Source organism: Vigna unguiculata, chromosome 3, assembly GCF_004118075.2.
Source record: "Vigna unguiculata cultivar IT97K-499-35 chromosome 3, ASM411807v1, whole genome shotgun sequence".
In the NCBI taxonomy this organism is placed as follows: domain Eukaryota; kingdom Viridiplantae; phylum Streptophyta; class Magnoliopsida; order Fabales; family Fabaceae; genus Vigna; species Vigna unguiculata.
In genome coordinates, this window is record NC_040281.1 from 7,944,028 (window position 1) to 7,963,492 (window position 19,465).

Here is a 19,465-nt window from a genome sequence, read left to right on the forward strand (position 1 = left end):
TGTCTCTATTTTATTTAATGGTACTACAATAAAACTTTTAATTAAAAATAAAAAATAATTAATCATAGTAATTAATTTATATATTAATTTACAAAATTAAAATAGTTATTATTATAAATAAAAGAAATTATAATTGATTATTAATTAATCAGAAATTAAAAAACCAATTTTTGACGGCAAAATTTTTAATAACTAATTTTGACGAATTTAATGACTAATTATAATTTCTAATTCATAATATAATGACTATTTTATTAATCATTAATTTTTAATTTCGTAAATTAGTATTTAAATTTATTATTATAATAACTAATAATTCTTATCATTAAAGTTAATTATCATTTAAGAATTTTGAGAATTGTGTTGTAGTGTGGTGAATATTGAAAGGCTCTCGCCTTAAAAGAAAGAAAAAATAAGAAAAGGTGAATTTCACATCACATAAAATTGTGAAATTTGTTAATCCCATGATGAAATTTATAAAGCTTTCATTTTTTACTAAAATTTTGTACTAGTAAAATTATTTATTTAAAGACTATAAGATCTCAAGTGACTTGAGATGATTTCCTTTTGTTTTATTTAGCATATGTAACGATCAAGTAAAACTGTTGTGGCCCAATAAAACGACATCTTATGACCTGGATCACACTAAAAATACCTCTTACAATTCTTCACTTCAAATTCTTTCCAAAATTCATTATTACGCACCAATCACAATGGAAACACTAAATATACCTAATGGATATGGATGAAATACACGTCTTGGATTTTTTAAAATATTAAAATTAGTATATATAAAAAATATAATATGAGAATATATGATACTATTTTAAAAATTAAATTTAAAATCTAATTCACCCTTATAAATTAGTTTATAAGATAGATCCACCGTATTTCAATTCCAACAACTATCCAAACATTAAATCTCAATCATACTATTATATGAAAGTCATGAGATAGGGACTACTTTTGAAAACTATAAATCGTGTAAAAATCAAATTTAACACAAAAAGAAATAGTTAATTCTTAGCACTTGAATGAAAATTAACATAAAAATTTGTGTTAAGCAATAAATTAACATAAAAAGTGCGTGTCACTACAAGAAAATAAGTTTTTTTGCTACATTTTACATAAAATCTAAATAATAGAGTAAATGGTCAAGCATCAATAAATATATATTTATTTATTTTGATGACGATGAAAATTAGAATAAATTAAATTTTGGTTTAGTGATTATATTTTGTGGTGGGGTAGCAGATCCATTTGTTTGTTTTTTGGAGTCACTGTTGATGTCTCAATCTGATAAAAATTCAACCATAACTAGCCGGCTATGGCTGCCAAAGACCAGGGCACTTTAATTAGTTGACTCTCAAAACTTAATTGGATAAATTACCTGATTTGATATTGTAATTTTAGTTTATTTCAGTGTTTTTATAATTAATAACAAATATTTTATATTATATTATAAGTGACATCAATTATTCCGTGACAGATGTCAAGTGAATCGGGTCACAATCGAATAAATTGTTACGTTTAGAATTGTATTACACTCTTAAATAAAAAGACTTGCGTCTTGACTAATGACTATAATTTTTAGCTTAATGATAAGTGCTCAATCCCATATATAAAACTTTTGAAAGTGAAACGATCTTTATTAGAATAGCATGCTAAAATTTTAAATCAAGATGAACTAAAATTACAACAATATTAGAATTCAAGTTTTACTATGAAAGAACGATTATCTGTAATTTGAAATATTGCATCGAGATTTAGATTTAGATTTAAAAATTTAAATCAAACCATTACAAAAATAATATTTACTATTTAACAGATTAAAAATTTGTGAATGAAAAATAAACTAAAATAAAACAATCGATTGAATGAAGTCATATGGTTAAATGGGGAATAAAACAACTCTTAAAAAAATATTCTCTTTCAGAAATGAAAATTTCAAATTATAATATATTGAAATTTCTCTGATAGAATTTTCATAGATAAGTCTTCATTATATCTTAAATGATTACTACTGACTTTTTCTAAAAGAAAAACATTTAAGTATTATGCTTAGGGTGAACATAATATTTTCAGGATAGGTGTTGTCTTTTAAGGAAAAAAAAACTGTTGATATTATAAAAACATGTGTAAAGTAATTAATACATTTATTTTACTGAGTTATTAATCAATATTGTAATTTACAAATAAAAATATCATTCTAAACGTGGTTAATTTAGGTATGCCAATTTATTAGATTAGTAATTTTTTTCCAGAGGCCATACGAGCCGTGCTGATATATATTTTTCTAATTTTTTTCATACCATTTTTTTCTTAAATAATTTGGAACTAAGAAAATTAAGATATATAAATTATTTTATTGAAAGGATTAGTTATTAATTATGACTTGTCGATGCTGTGATTTCTTTCATTTGATATGATAGCATTAGTGAATTGGAATTCCTTCAAAATTTAATCAATTTACAAAACAATCTTTCTTAAAAAGCCTTCTGATTTTAAATTAAAATACCTATTTTATAAATCTTTTGTTTTTAAGAGCGACCTTATTTTGTACTTGTCCGTTGCCAAGAAATACAATATTCTTCTATCAAACTTTCATGATTTTTAATATTTTTTTATAAACTAATAAAAGCATAGATGATATAAAATGTATATGTCTACATTTTATGATAATAAAAGAATAATACATATAATTACAAAATTTAATATAACTATTATGATAATAAAACACAATTACTAAAACATAAAAAGCGAAATTATAATAAAAAATAGTTATAAAAATAATTTGTTGGTATATATGACTCTCATTATTTATGTATCATGCTATTGCACGTAACTAATATATTGTGAAATATTTCCAACAAATTCTTTATATTTGAGAAACTCTTTTTTCAAATTAATGCATTCGTCGACATATTTAAAAAAATATCTCAATATCAATAAAAATATAAATAATTAAGATTATTTCTAATTAATTTCTCTTTTATATTTCTATACTAAAACTAAATTAAGAAGAAACATTTATATACTAAAAAATGATAAATAATATAATTAATTATGCTAAAAGTGTACATGTTCATCATATATAGTATAATATAAAAGAAACTCCTGATTAAATAAGTCATTGAAGTCTAAACTTGAGTAAAATGTATCCTGTTAAATTAATAGTGGTGAAATAACATAAACGGCAAAGAGTTACTAATAATTTAAGGTTTTTAGATGATAAATAATGTAAAATTCTCTCATATAAATCGTTCGTTTTTTTTAATGACCCAAAAACTTTTTTCTTTCATAATGTTTAGCTATGATTAGCATTAATTCACATATTTTTATTAGAGAAAAATTTTAATTTAGAATTTTCATCAATAATAATTTGGATGAAATGATTGAAATATTTTAATTTTTAATTTTTTTATTGGATAAAGCAATTTAATTTCTATTTTACGGCGAACTTAATTCTATTTTTCTACTTTTGAGTCTAACTTAATTTAGCTCAACTTTCAAATCGATATGACTCGTCTGGACTTTTGATTTAAGTTGATTTTCGACCTAGTTCAACTATCAGCCTAGCTCGACTTTCAATCCAAGCTGGCTTGATCGACCTTCGACCCAAACCGATTTAGCTCAATCTTTTGTCTCAACCCGACTTGACTTTTTGGACCTGTATTTTTTTCATCCTAACCAATAAACAATTTCACAACTTTGAGAAATTTTAATTTCCTACTATTTAATTATTTTAATTGTTAAAATTTCTCAATTTCAATTTACTTTTAAATTTTTAATCCAAATATATAATTTTTTTAAAAAAAATTTAAATTCTTCAAACTATCTTAAATTTTCTCGTCCAAACATATCGTATAAACTTTTACTACGAGGGATGATCAAATGAAGAGTTGACGGAGTAGCGAGAGAGGGAAGTGCCTAGTTCGACAGCCTATGTTGTTATCTTTTGTGGAAGCACTAGTGAATGTATAGGTTTGACTACTTTTATTGACAACGTGTATGCCATTAAAGTTGAGCTTGTTGGAACCACTTTTGCAATAAAACTTGTATCGGAAAGAAGGTGGCCAAATATTTGGCTCAAGACTGATTCTATTTTGGTAAGGGAAAAAATTTGTGAATCACAATTGTACCTTAGTACATAAGAAATAAATGGAGAAGGTGTTTATAGAAATTATAAGCATATACACTTTAGGATTACATACCTTTAAAGAAACAAACAAGTGTACAATCAATAACCTTTGTGATTTTTGGTATCAGCGATGTTTCCATTGTGAGCATACAAGTCTATATTTCTTATTCTTAAAATCAAAGCCATTCTTCTTGATAGCGAAAGAATGCAAAAGATTCAGATTTGGTTGAGCTATCAATCTCTTTCTGCTACTCTTCTTGAATAACTAGAGAAAAACATACAAAAATTCATTGAGTAATCAAATGTACAAAAAGTGAAAATTATATATAACAAAGATACTGCCAAGTTAAACAGAAAAAATAAACTAATTACAATAACTAAAAAATATGTCTTTTTACTTTTTTATTTTTTTTATGATAACAAAAAATTATAAAAATACAATTATAAAAATAGATATAAATAATTTTTACAATTCGATTATATATATTTTTTATTTATTTTGTAGATGATTTTTATTTATTTATTTTTTAAAAAATATTAATTTAAAAAAAATACAGTTAAATTTAAGAAAAATCCTTGAAGGGTAAAATTGAAGAATAATTTTATTTATATATTATTTTATGTCTTTTAATGAATAAATACAATTTTAAAATGAGACGACTCTTACAAACCTTTGATAAAGAGATACACTTTTCTCATGAAAACACATACTTTTTAACATCTACACATTTTTCCTGAAAGATATAACTTTTATACTTACACAGTAAAATGATATCTTTCATGATTGTTTTTCTTTTCCATTAATTTTTAGAAAATCTCATAAAAGTAAAGATAGAAATGAAATACATTTGACAGTAGAAGGAAACTACGACTCTAAATGAAGACAGTACAAGGAAGAGAAATCTGTTGCTCTATTTACTCACATACATTTGACAAAACAAAGAAAAGCACAAGCCACTGTAATTTTCACTCCTTCCATATTAATATTAATCATATTTAAAAGTTAAACCTTTATCTGCCACCATCATTATTCCTCTAATTGCCACCAGTAACTGCAGGATTTTGAGGTCTGTACTTGTACCTCTTTGAAACCAACAAATACACAAAGAAGTTGATGAAGCTCAATATGGAAAGTAACCAATAGAACAAGTTAAGATGGTTTCTGTTAATATTGTTCCCTGCTAACCACCCTCCACTTGCAGTAATATTCTTGGTTGCTCTATTCACGATCTTCACCAATATAGAGCTCAGAAAATAGCCAACGGCCATGGCGCACCACAGAAAGCATGTTGATGTGGATTTAAGGCTTTTCGGTGCCTCTGAATAGAAAAACTCAAGAAGTCCAACGTAGGTAAACATGTCAGCTATGCCAAACAAAAAATACTGAAAAGAAAGCCAGAATATGCTCAATGGCAATGGCTGCAGTACTGGGAATGCATCAAGCATGTTGTTGTCTCTCGCAACCCCTTTCCTCTTCACCTCTATGACTGCTGCAACTGCCATGGAGAGGCACGAGAGTATTAGGCCAACTCCTATGCGCTGCAAGTGCGTGATCCCAGTGGTGATACCAGTGAATCTGCTTAGAAAGGGCACAAAAATGCGATCATAGAAAGGGACAAAAACTATTAAGAACACAACTGGGAAGATTGGTATGGATGCAGGTGGGATGTGAAAATGCTTGGCGATCCTGGTGTTCATGGTGGAGCCTTGTTGAATAGAGAAGGTTTGGAGTTGTGCTAAGCAAAGGGTCATTATGATTGAGCAGCAGAATATAGGGAGCATGCTCAGAATGATTTTGGCATTTTCTACTTGCGTCACTCTGCATAGTTTCCATGGGTTTGGAGTCTTTTCATTCTCAGCTTCAACATCGGAATTTCTTTGGATGGCTGCTTTGTCCAAAAACCTGTGCAAATGAAATTTCATGTTTAAACCTAACTATATACACTGGAATATGGACAATGATACTCTATTAAGGGATTGAACCTGTAAATATCTGTATGAGGTTGATACTCTATTTCTAGTGCAGCTTCTTTATCCTTATCAATCTCGTATAGTTCGTTAGGATTTGCAGGAAGGGGAAGGTTTCTGTTGCGGATTGCAGCAACGTAGACCTGTATTATCTCCATGATTCCGTTTGTTATGCGTGCAACATGAATTCGGTACAGTGGCAACCCTAAGGCAAAGATTATGGTGCCGAAAACAATAGCAGCTGTGGAGATTCCAAAGCCCCAGACCCATCCATTGTTGTTTTCTACATAGACATTAAACGTTAAGCTGACTGCACCACCAATGCAGAGTCCTAAGAAGAGACAGTTGAAGAAGTTGGACATTTGCATTGCTTCTTTGGGGTCTCTCTCATCAAATTGATCAGCACCATGTGAGGGCAAGGAAGCTTTCACACCTGCACTTCCAAAGGCCAACAAGTAGAGCCCTACGAAGAGAAAAGCTTCAAGCTTCCCACTTACCTTTTCGCAACCTGCACCTTTCACATACACGTTGCAAACCGGTGACTCTCTGCTAGCCTTGTGTGCCTGTATTGTAAGCAATGCCAGTCCCTACAACACAATTCACTTTATCAATATTACTAATTTGTGTTGAATCTCTGAAAAAGAGTGTTAAGAATCAAGATAGTACTTTACCAAAGACTCGAAGAATCCAGAAATAACAACGGCTTTGTATCGGCCAATCCAAGTGTCAGCAAGAAGGGCCACCACAATGGAGAGCATGTAACTAACACCCATGTAATTGGTGACCATGTTAGCTGCATCTGCAAGTTCATAATGCATGTTTTGATTGAAGTATGATACCAAGTTCACTGCTAGTGACAGAGTTGCCATGTTCTCCATTCCAAATGCTGCAACTATCAGCAATGAAACCTTCATCCCTCCATGTTTGTGTTTCAAAGCTTTTCTTCCTTTCCAATCGACTTTTCCCTCAACCACCACCTGATCTTCTCCCTCCCGCTGCATCCTCTCTACATTCCCATCAGCAACTCGATTTTCCTGCTTGCAAATGAAGACATCAGATGAATATGCAAGGGGAATGCAAGAAACTAGAAAACGGTGCATGCATGTAGTAGTAAACAAAGCAAAAATAGTACCATGATGAAAATTTTGAATAGCCAACTCAAAAGAAATGGAAGTAGTTTATAGTAAAATTCAGAAGGGAAAGACCATTCTCTTCCCTTATATATACATTCATGATCCAACTAATTAGGTAACACTCCAAATGTCTCGTAATTAATAAGGTCACTGTCATTCATTTTATAATGACCAGTTCTGCAGAATGCACTGTTTTTGGTTGATTGCGAAATTGAACTGCATGGAATTCGCCGTCTCATGAACTGGAAGATTCGAAGGTAGTTTTCAATTGCCATCAGCAAGATGCATAATGACGAGTACAAAATGGCTAGATCCTATAAAAGAAATTATTATTTGTGGAACTACCTCTTACAAAACTCACTAAAAAAAATTATGATTGTAGCAAAGTGAATCTCAACAATAAAACCAGAAAAAATTAAGCAATAATATTACATCATAGATTTCAACAGTTGAACTGTTTAGGTAACACTCTCTGAATCAGTGAAGATGATGGATGCATGTGGTGCAAAAGCTGCATAAAATATTAGACAGCAACTCAGCAAGAAAAAGACTTGGAAACCATCCAAGAGTTTCCCAACATTTGAGTGTTTCTATTTAACTCTTTTCCCACCTTTCTTGAACAACTCCAAGGCACTATCTGAATAGTTGGCACACACTCAAAAGTTAAAATATAGAACACTGACACTTCTTCTTTGGAGATTGTTCATTAAAAAAAATAAACATTGGGCTGAAGACAAACTGTTTAGTGACAAACTGAGCAATAAACACATTAACTTAGAAACTGAGTGTACCATGTTGTCAAAAGTTTGTTCTTGCATTTTACATAAAATGTAAAAGAGTGCCAACAGATATTCACATATCATACAATATATAAAGTTCAATGATGGTGATGAAAATTAAATTCCAATAATTTGATTTGTTGATTATTTTTTCGAGGTAGGGTATAGCAGAACCCCACTTGTTACTTGAAGCCATGGTGTTTGAAGCAATTACAAATAGAAATAGCTAGGTAGCCGGCAAATTATACCTGTAATACAGTTAAGATGACTTCACTTTAAACTGTTATGTCATTCATTTGTTAGCCCTGTTTAATTCTCAATGGTAACTAACTAGATATAATTACGTAACAAATTTTTTCATGATATAAGAAAAATAAGAAAAGAAATAAATAAACATACTTTTTTTATAAGTTAAAAAGTGGTTTATGTATGAAAAGAATAAGAAATTAATTTCTATAAATTGAATAATTTTAATTTTACAGAAAAGTTATTTTATTTTTCTATCCTAGAAATTTTTATGATTTTACTTTTAATTTTTATAGAGAATTACTCCCTGTACTTTTTCTTTGAGTGTGTTTTTCTTTCATGTTATCAATGTAAGAAAAGTATTACAAAAAATTAACACTTTATTGCAAAAAAAAAAAAATGATCAAATGGGAATATATTTAAATTGTTCTTCTGTACCATCGGATGAAATATTACCAATATTTTTTAGTATTCTATGATTATTCGTAAATTTATATAAATTTATTGCTGAAAACAAATTGAGGAGAATAATAGATGGTTTTACTACTTTTTTAGTGGATCCACGTTTCAGAATAATAACAAATAGTATTTTAGATTTTTATCAAAAACTAAAATTTATATATAAAAAAATCTTCCTCTTTTCTGTTTCATAAATTCCTAACGTTGTCTTTCAACTTTTAGTGAAAATTGGAATTAGTCTCTTTTGAAAATTTTGAATTAATTTAGTCCCTCAACTATATAAATGTATGGATTTAATTTACACGGTTTTGACTTCAATATTAGTTGAGAAACTGTTTGAAACATCAAATAAATTTAAAAAAATTTGATTTAAAAAACTAAATTCACGCATTTTTAAATATAAGAGACTAAATTGGTTCAAAATTTTCAATAGAAATTAATTCCAATTTTTACTATAAGTCGAAGGATAAAAACAATTTTAACCTATAATCAAGGAAAATAAAATTACTTAAATCTCTACAATTTGTCACCAGAATTTGTTGCAAACGTTTTAATTCTTCCAAAATAAAGAATGTAAGGAAATAAATATTCTCTTTCTCTTAAGTTTATAAAATTTAAATTAACGTATATGATAATATAAATTGTATTTACAATATAAAATAAATATAATTTGGATTTGAAGTTTTTGAGTCACGATGTTTTTAAGTGAATAAAATAAAATATGATAATTTAAAGTATTTCTGGAAAAAAAATTATAAACTTATTAATAAATATGTTATTGATAGAATCAACTTGTATGGTAGAAATAATTATCTTTGACATAATTTGTTAATAGTTTTATTAACCCATTTGATATTTTCATTGAAAACAGTATCAAATTAAAAAATATATTTATGGTGCAATCGATCTTTCTCTTCCTATTTATTCTAAATTGATTTTCCTTTTTCCTTCTAAACCCTGAAACTAAAGAAATAAAGAGTGGTTCTGGTTAATGGCAGAACACACCACCAACCTTACCCTGATCTTCCATTGAACTTCCTCTTAGTTCCCACCCAAAGAGACTTTCTTTTATCCAATCAAAATTCATAAGATTTTTCACTGATGCAACCAATAATTGTCTTCTTTTATGGAAGCTTTTTCCCTTTTCTTTCTTCATGTCTGCTAGTCAACAAAATAATCCAAATCCTCAGGCGGAAAAGGTATAATATATAAGAAAATGTCAACATCTGTCAACAATATCACTATGTACAATAAATAAACAAAATTGAATTCAAAGTATATCAACTAAGCTGCTGAGTGATAAATAAATCTACTTAAGAAAAGCAATTCAAAAGATTTTCTGTGCAAAAGAATGCTAGACTACAGTTTCTGCTGAAAAGGAGGGGAAAACAACAAAACAATAAAAGAAGAAAAAACCAATCAGTAGTTAAGTAAAGAGTACTTTATCCTCAGTACAATTTTCCCTTTCTCCACTCCAAGCTTAGCCCCTGTGACTAACCAATGGCCAGGAATATCTTGAGGCCCTTTAAACATTTCTGTCGTGTCCACAATTTTTGCCAGTTTTCCTATGTGAGTTGAAGTATCCTCCTTTTTGTCATCAGAACCTTTCTTTGTCAACGATGATGAAGAATCGGGTCTCTGTGCAGCAGAAGGAGTGGAGGGGTTATGGTCCCAAACAGACCGTCTTATTGTACAACCTGGTACTTTGGAGAAGAGGAGTTTGAGGTGTAACACATTTTTGGCTCCAAAGTCCCACACACCAAGCTGAGCTCCAGTGACAATGTGAACACCAGAGAGATCCCCTATACTAGTTTCAGTATACTCAATTGGTGCAGTACTTACATGGGAGAAGTTCTTCCATTTGATCGGTTCGAACCAACGGCTGTCTTGTTCTTCGGGACCTTGCCACTTGGGAGCACCTATGGCCACGTGGGTATCCCAGTGAGGTAGAAGATTTTTTGGGAGGGAGACAAAATGTTGCAGATGAATTGCTAGTCGATTTTGTTTGTTGCCTTCTAGACCAAGTCTCAGTCCAGTCACAGGCTTGCGTCCAACTGTTACCTGCATATCAAGTCATATCATAATGTTAACTCCATCATATGTTGCTTTACTTTATCTTGTTTATAGGTTAGTATTTATCAATATTTACAACTGTTTGTTGAATTATGAAATAACATTAATTGTGAAAAATTATGCTACTATTACAGATAGCAATACTATTGCTAGTTCAGTACATTGTCAGCAATACTATCAGTAGATCGCAGGGCAATCCGAGCCATCTTGATAAATTGCTTTAGTTCTCTCCATTATGAATAGAAAGACACTTTCAATTCTTTCACGAATATTTTGCATAAGAAACTATGTTTGGGAAAATAAGTTATTTAAGTACTTATACAAAAGGAACTTACTACATGAGAATTTATTCATATACTTGTGACTGTGAAGCTTAACTGAAATGAGCTTTCAAAAAAACAAAGTTACTTTGACAAGGTTCTCTATGAAGCTTATTCAATAAGTCAAATAGAACATGTAGGAAGGTCATAACTTATAAGGCACTCTCGTAAGCTAAACTAAGCTCCACAGAAGCTCTTCCATACGCTTTCTAATTCTATGTGACAAACTTGTATGAGTTCAAGGAAGCTTAGTTAAAATTACCTGATCTGAACTGACAAAAAGTTTTGGTCCCATCAAACTGAACTGGAGGGATGGACAGACAGGTTCCTTTCTTTGTAGATTACTCTGCTCAGGCGCCCAAACTCGAGCTATTTGGAAATCCAAGAAATACTGTAGATCTTCGATGGGTGGTTTGTCTGGTGGATATAGCAGACATGTGAATTATCTACACTATATCAAACAACCAAAAACATACGGCTATATTTTTTCAGTATTATTTGTCAAACTTGTCTTGAAATCATCATGTTAGATGTGAATGTCCTTTGATTTTAAGTTCATTTTTAGCTAGTCTGCATATTTATAGCGAGTCTTTTGATTGACTGAATCGAAAAACAGTTACTAGAATTTTCTAACAATGCAGGTAAAAACCCTGTACATGTATAAGTAAACAAATATAGGAAAATGACAATTTTTCAAATTTTCACAAACTTACAGGGGACTATATCATATACACAGCAAGAGGAAAAGTCATCAAAATGTTCTCTTCGTGAAAGCTATATACATCATCTTAATATCAATAAATCTCCATCATGATCTGGTACTCAATTTAGGCAAAGAATAGTTTAAAAAAAGACTAATCTGAATGAATTTAATAAATATCCATCCCTGGCAGATCAACAGGGGGCAACATGTCTAAAATGTATAAGTCATCAAATTATCTACGAGTTGTTTCTTTTGTAAATTTACTTATTTATTGTTTTAAACTTTTCTGTTTTGATTGAGGTTTAGAAGAAGACTAGTAATCTCTCCGATGAACAAAGTGGATCAAAGAGAAGATACTGATCAAAAGTAGCAGAGGTTGAATTAAGAAAACATTGGGAGAGACCAATAAACCAATAAAAATACCTTGTTTAAATAGCTTTACTGAAATACTGGATTTTCATGCCCAAAGGCATTAATTGATTCTAATAACCTCACTTGGTGGCATAAGATTTGGTTGTTATTTGGTGAGTTTTCTTGAATATTTATTTTACTTATTAGACAATAAACTTTATTTGAAAAAAGTAGTTACTGATTGAGGCATTAATGTATGTTTAGACAAACTAACATGCCCCTGAATGTTTACGAATTTAAGGCATTTAAGTGAATCTCGATGTGTTTTGACATAGTTTATGTATTTAACAGCTTGTATGTAAGTCACAGAGTGCATTACCTTTGAATACTTATTATAACCAATAAATTAAGTTAACACCATTCTTAATATTTAATATTTGGATTAGAACTTACATTCAAGATATAAATCAATGGCACGTGTCAAATGGTTAACCCCAGGTACTCCTTCAAGAAGAGAAACAATGGGAGTAAATGTCATGTTAATGATATCTGGTGCCAGTTTTACAGTCTCCACCCATTTAGAGTGATTTTGCTCAAGATCATTCCCACCTCTCCTCCTAAAAATGACAGTAACATCCTGCCGCAAGAAATCAATGACTAAAAAGTTGCCAATGAGATAGAGAGTGCAATAGGAAGCAAAAAAACAAATGACGCAACAAATATGCCAGCACCTAATTTGCATAAAGAGGAAACTGAATGCACAATTACAGGTAGAAAAATATCGTGTGCTTGGTGAATAATAACGGGAAAAAGGCATTTCTTAAACAAACCTTCTCCTTGTATTTTAAAGGACCAGGACCAGATATATTCTTTCCATCATGAAACCTATCATCTCCAATGTCCTTTACATAATTCTCAATGTCTGATGCAGATAAACTAGATGATTGGTGCTGCCTGACGTATATGACATCCCTGCCACCTATTGTTGCTGATGTAACAATATGGGTACCATAATTCTCAATAAAACTGAGAAAGGAAAGAAATCCTGTATTAGTACTTGTCCTGTACATCAAATCTAACATAAAAGTATACAAGTCATTTACTGTTATTGTACCACAAATAGGTAAACTTCAGTGTCTACTACATAAAATATTAGGAGGCAACGGCAAATGTATTTAACAGTTGAAATGGTAATCATAACTTCAGCAACGCATTAGTACTAAATTCCAAATAAAGTTTTAGAATTTAGAATTATTAAAGTAAGTTGGAAAGAAAATTTAATCAAAACCGAGCCTAGAAGGCCAGGACTAGAAAGAGCTAACCCAAGATAACAGCACTAATGTGCACTACTAATAACTTTGTCAAAAAATATATAGTGCAAGAAGTGAAACCTGGCACAAGTGTATATTTGATAGTGTGTGTGTGTGTATATGCATAAAATCGACATAAATAAAAAATCTCTGTTCAAAAATACTGAACAAACATAATTTTAAATACTCAAAAATACCAAATCAAAACCATTTTCTACAATAATTTACCAAATTGATAACATTACTTACAGCAAACAATAAAACATAGTTACCTCGCCAAGGATGTTGGATCCCAAGAATGAGGAACAGAACGCTTAATTTCATCATTTAAGACTAAATTTGGATTGGTGAGTTTAACTTCAAACAGCCGAATGAAATACCCAACCATGGCAAGAGATTTTGTGGCTGTTGCATCCACAATGCAGGAGCCAGTAAAATTGAACATTGAATTGAAGCTTCCAAGAGGAAATTTTTCTGCCAGGCCTGACTTCTCATTGAAACATTTTGCCATCTGGAAAACCAATCATCAATTACAGTAAAGAAAAAGATGGTGAGATTTTGTTGAAACAAGGCACAAAGTTTATAATATGCAAGTATAACATAGTCTGTGAAGTAAATAGGCTCCTAAACCAACTACATAGCTATTAGTTCATCTATCTTATCTCGGATGAGATCTTTGACAAGTTGATAAACAAAAGAACATTGAAAAGTAGATTACATTTGTAAAGTGATTCTTCCCACCCAAAAATGTTTTATGACAGTCCAAACTACAGCTAACCTGCAGCTTAAAGTCAACATGAGATATTAGACATTACACAACACAACCACAACAATCTTATCAACGTAATATATTCGAATAATCATCATCCAAGGCAAAATAAGATCAGCACTGGAGTAAGCCGCTCAAAGGAATCTTCAAATTACGAACTACAGTTCATTTGATGTTGTAAGTGACCCACAATTTTTAGAGAAGTTAAATCTGCAATATGTCTTAAAGAAACTGTCTTGAAACTGCTTCTACTAGTAGCTACTAGTAGAGTACAAAAATCCCAATTTACCAGCTTGTCAACTACCATATGATTCCCATATTTTGGAAGAATTTGCTACATCATTCTTCAGCTTATTGAGCATCTAAAATTGAATTCAACTTTTTTATCCACCAAAAATAATTGCATACTATCCTTTGAATAATCTTTAGAAGTATCTCTAGAGCTTCTAGGGCTGAGATGCTAGTTTGAAAAATTAGTGCCACTAAAAGGACCATAGTAGAAATATGACAAGGTTGCAAGATAAAATGTGCCTTGCTGGTGATGAGAAAGCATATAACTGCATATAAAATGCATCCAAAACTTGAGCTAAATGGTCCATTTTTTTTAAGTAACGAAATAGGCCTTATCCTTTTAAAGTGCACATTTCGGCCAACTTCCTGACAAGATTTTCATAACGTTAACCTAGATCACAAATTAATCCCTGGCACCACTCAATATAGGCAGTTTATATATCTACTGGACCAAGATTTGCCAAAAAGAAAATACAGCTCAGAAAAGAGTATAAAATAGTTTATTTCAATCACCACAATTCCTATCTCACGAAACAAGGAACAGTGTAGCATCACTGTCATTGCAAGTTTCCCCATCAAACATACTCTCCCAAAAACAAACAATAAAGTTAACAAAATAGCAAAAATAAACATAAAGAACTACACAGAGAAATAAAAGGCAAACCCTGCATTAACTGCTACACCCCATCAAAATCAAGCAAGCACGAGAACGTGCAAAAACAAATCACCTCATGGAAGGAGCAGACAGGGATCTTCTCCATAGAACTCTGTCCCGGGGAGCAACAAATGTCAGAAGAGACATTTGGAAGAACGAGAGTACGAGAAAGAACAAGATCGGTGGCATGTTCCTCATCAAGATAGACGAGTCTGGAGCCAGGTGCCCCTTTGCAGTATAGAAGGCGGAAATCAGATGTGACATCAAAGCCACGGCCCAGAGCTTGGATTGAGTTGCAAAGGGTAGAAGTGAGAGAATCTGAGGGTGATGGTGTTGGGTTTTCCATTGAAATGTGTGGGTGGGATGAACAGAAGAAAGAACAGGAAATGGGTTGTGTTGATTGGTTCTGAGTTACAGTTTTATGTGTCCAACAACAACATGGAACCTGAAGTTCTTGGCTTGTTGGGTAGAGTAGATTAAGATTAGATTGTGTTGGTTTTGTTCTGCCTGTTTCTTCTCCTGTTCTTCAAAAGAGACGTGCGTTTGACTTTAATAACAATCATCTCTCAAAACGCGTCTTTTTTATTGTGACCTCTTTCGGAGTTGACTGCAAACTTCTTAACTTTTGAATTTTTTGCCTGGCCCATCAACCATCAATAAAACTCCAAATGCTTTTCGCACCGTCCACAATTGCTTCGTATACCTCCCCCATTACACCATAACAATAAAAATGCTTTTTAGATTAATGTGTAAGAATGTAATAAAAAAATTACAGATTAAACATTTTGAAAACGTTATAAAAAATATATTCTATACTAAGTATTTAATTATTTCTAGATGTATACTTCACCTTGTTCAAACTATAATAAACATATAATAATTTTGCTTCAACAATTACCTCGTTCGAGAATCAAACTTTGACATTAACCTTTTTTTATGATATTTTAGATTGAGTTTTTATCATTGAGTCAATAACTGTAGATAATGATTATGGTTTAACTCTTTATATTTAAGAGTATATCAATATAAATGTCAATACATTAAAACTTAATCTAATTACTTTTTCTTACAAGACAATTGATGTTATCACAAGACAATAAATGTGATTCTATATTAATTTTTACCTTTGTACCCACACAATTCCTCTTATTTTATCCAATCATTACACAAGGTATTAGATATTCCTAATTATTTTCTTAAACGTTGGCAGTAATAAAGCAATTACACAATTTTATATTTTTATGATGCTTGATTATATTCGATATTTACTTTAATTACATAAAATCAAACAAAAGTGAAATGTTTTAAAATTAAGTAAGGCGACTTTAAAGGCGACATAAAGATGACATTCAACTGTGATATTGAAAAGTTTTGATATTTATAAAAGTAATTTGGAATAGATTATAATATATTTCAAAAAATTATTCCAAAATGATAATTTTTATTAAGGTGTTCTCATGTTGAACAACATGAAATAATTAAAAAATTGAAATAATTGGACCAAGGAACAAGCTAATTCATTTTTACTAATTACCAAGTTAACTCAACTTTACTTAGGGTCAGGTCGATTTCGTTTAACATGAGCCCAATTCGACCTAATCTTCATAAAGTTGTGCTTGAAATGATCTTGATTGGACTAGGGTTGACTTGGTATTGCTCAAACAATAAAGACTTGAACCTAGCATAACTAGTTAAACGTCGATTAGTCCCGACTAAAATAAACATGGACCTATCCCCAACTTGATTAAATGACGGTCCTGACTCGATTTTACCTATGCTAGGATGGACTCAACATCGCCTAATCTTAGGTTAACTATGCTCAGCTTGGTCTTGGGCTAACTCTACTTGATTTGGCATGGTTTGACTTGTCTTTATCCAAGCTAGGGTGAACTCGTGTGAACCTATGATGAAGTCGATTCATCTTGATATAGACCCAAGCTCATTTGACTTGACGTACTCTTAGATCTACCCGACTCAAACTTGGGTCTACTAAACTCGACTTAGACTCAGGTCGACTTGACTCGACTTGGGTTGGGATTGAATTAATTGACCTATGTCCTAAATAATAAGGTTGGACTAGGGCTTTCTACAACTAGACTCAACATGGACTTAGCTCAACCTAGGCCCATACTAACTTATTCGATTTGGCTAAACCTGAACACAAATCAACTCTCTTCAATCTAGGCTAAGCTAACTCAACTCGATTTGGGCCAGGCATAACTTGGTTCAACAGGGGCCTAAACTCAATTGACTTTAGTCAGGCCTAGGCTAACTGAACTTGGTTCAAACTCGAACCAACTCAGCTCAACCTAAGTTTGTTTGACCTAGATCGACTTAAGGCTAAGTTGACTCACCTCGACTTAGTCCAGACTAACTTATCCCATAGAGGTACTATAAAAAAAAGTGTGCATGCATTCATTGAATTTATTAAGTGTGTGTTTTATAAAAGAGAAGAAAGAAACACTATAATAGTAAACATAATTAGCTCGTAAAATATGGTGTCCCTCAAAACAAGGACACTATTAAAATCAATTAAACTAACTATAATCTAACATTAGAATAATTATCAAGGTTAAAGTGAATTAAACATACTTAAAAATGATATTATTACAAAAAATGTTAAATATGGTTTTGATCCTCGATTATAACAAATAATCTTTCATCCAAAATTTGATTCTATTTGATCTCTTTGCCTTCTGAAGTAATGTATTTAGTCTCTCTCTTTTAATTGTGCTAAATTTTGTCACACATGACAATGTTCTATGTAGACATATGCATTGCTTAACATGTTGAATTTTACTTTTTTGAATATGTTTTTTTTTTTAAAGGTGGGTTGTAATAGTTAGGGTACCTTCACCACCATTTTTTCCATTTGGGGTTTTCTTCCTGCACCCCCAATATTTTTTCTGCACCTCCAAACTTTTCTTAAATTCCAAAACTACCCTTTTAGTATTTTAAAATCTTAAATCAATCAATTTCTATTTCTCTCTCCTATTTAATGCCTCACTTTTTTTTCACTCAACCCTAGCCGCCACACACCCCTCCAATCTCTCATCCGTCCCACTCTCCTCTCTAACGTGCCCCACTCGTCGTGCCCCACTGCTGTTTATTTTTTTGTCCGCTCTCCGTCTTCCCTTCATCATTCCTCTCCAACAGATAAGTAAACTTATCCCTGTTGTATATTTTAATTTTTTAATTTTTTGTTTGTTTCTGCCATGTTTGTTGTATGGTCTGTAGTTATTTTTCTTATTTGAATATAGATTTGTAAAAACACAAACTCGAGAGTTGATTACGGAAGTGGACTTCCATAGAACCAATGACGTTTTGCGTTATTTTGTTTTACTTAATTTTAATTTTAATGTAAATAATTTTGATATTAATTAATTATAATTTTAAATAAGTAAAATTTAGAATAATTAAAATTTTAGTTATTTACGATTTTGAATAATTTTAATTTTATTTAATTTTATTATTGAGTAAATATAATTTTAAAAAATTATAATTTTAAATAATTAGAATGTTAAATAATTAGAATTTAAAATAATTAAAATTATAGTTATTTACGATTTTGAATAATTTAAATTTAAATTAATTTTATTATTGCGTAAATATAATTTTAAATAATTACAATTTAGAATAATTAAATTTTTAGTTATCAACGATTTAGAATAATTTTAATTTTAATTAATTTTATTATTGAGCAAATATAAACATAAATAATTATAATTTTAAATAATTATAATTTAGAATAATTAAAATTTTAGTTATTTATGATTTTGATAAATTTTAATTTTCATTAATTTTATTATTGAGTAAATATAAATTTAAATAATTATAATTTTAAATAATTATAATTTTGAATAATTAAAAATTTAGTTATTTACGATATTGAATAATTTTAATTTTAATTAATTTTATTATTGAGTAAATATAATTTTAAATAATTATAATTTTGAATAATTAAAATTTTGAATAATTAAAATTTTGGTTATTTATGATTTTTGAATAATTTAAATTTTAATTAATTTTATTATTGAGTAAATATAATTTTAAATAATTTTAATTTTGAATAATTTTAATTTTAATTAATTTAATTATTGAGTAAATATAAATTTAAATAATAATAATTTTGAACAAATTTATTTGAAATTTATTTTAATATTAATATAATATAATTTAATTAATTAAAATATTAATTAATTTAATTTATAAATAATTATAATTTCGAATAATAATAATATATTATAATTTTGAATATTAATAATTA

At 30.0% G+C, this 19,465-nt stretch overlaps 2 protein-coding genes across 3 annotated transcripts; both read right to left on the reverse strand.

The window, feature by feature from the left end:
* Positions 1-5,176: 5,176 nt before the first annotated feature.
* Positions 5,177-7,209, reverse strand: LOC114178694 (protein NRT1/ PTR FAMILY 4.5-like). The gene is made up of 3 exons (XM_028064749.1): positions 6,781-7,209; positions 6,125-6,696; positions 5,177-6,044 (listed from the first exon to the last, which is right to left on the reverse strand). The coding sequence occupies exons 1-3, from the start codon at positions 7,207-7,209 to the stop codon at positions 5,177-5,179; spliced, it is 1,869 nt and encodes a 622-aa protein (XP_027920550.1).
* A 2,703-nt stretch (positions 7,210-9,912) lies between these two features.
* Positions 9,913-15,751, reverse strand: LOC114178359 (MACPF domain-containing protein CAD1). Of its 2 annotated transcripts, XM_028064203.1 has the most exons (7): positions 15,272-15,751; positions 14,202-14,261; positions 13,756-13,994; positions 13,004-13,199; positions 12,627-12,810; positions 11,382-11,536; positions 9,913-10,787 (listed from the first exon to the last, which is right to left on the reverse strand). In XM_028064203.1, exons 1-7 carry the CDS (start codon positions 15,542-15,544, stop codon positions 10,146-10,148), a joined length of 1,749 nt encoding a protein of 582 aa, XP_027920004.1. In that variant the 5' UTR covers positions 15,545-15,751; the 3' UTR covers positions 9,913-10,145. The 2 variants fall into 2 exon arrangements, with proteins under 2 accessions (XP_027920004.1, XP_027920005.1); XM_028064204.1 differs by lacking the exon at positions 14,202-14,261 and having other exon boundaries at positions 15,272-15,749.
* Positions 15,752-19,465: the final 3,714 nt, after the last annotated feature.

Coding starts and splice junctions, on each gene's coding strand:
- LOC114178359 (XM_028064203.1), bottom strand. CDS start 15,544: ATGGAAAACCCAACACCATCACCCTCAGATTCTCTCACTTCTACCCTT. Junction 13,995..14,201: donor GGAAGAATCACTTTACAAAT/GTAATCTACTTT, acceptor TTGGTTTTCCAG/ATGGCAAAATGTTTCAATGA. Junction 10,788..11,381: donor TTTTTGTCAGTTCAGATCAG/GTAATTTTAACT, acceptor CTTGATATGCAG/GTAACAGTTGGACGCAAGCC.
- LOC114178694 (XM_028064749.1), bottom strand. CDS start 7,209: ATGCACCGTTTTCTAGTTTCTTGCATTCCCCTTGCATATTCATCTGAT. Junction 6,697..6,780: donor CTGGATTCTTCGAGTCTTTG/GTAAAGTACTAT, acceptor ATTGTGTTGTAG/GGACTGGCATTGCTTACAAT. Junction 6,045..6,124: donor CCTCATACAGATATTTACAG/GTTCAATCCCTT, acceptor TCATTTGCACAG/GTTTTTGGACAAAGCAGCCA.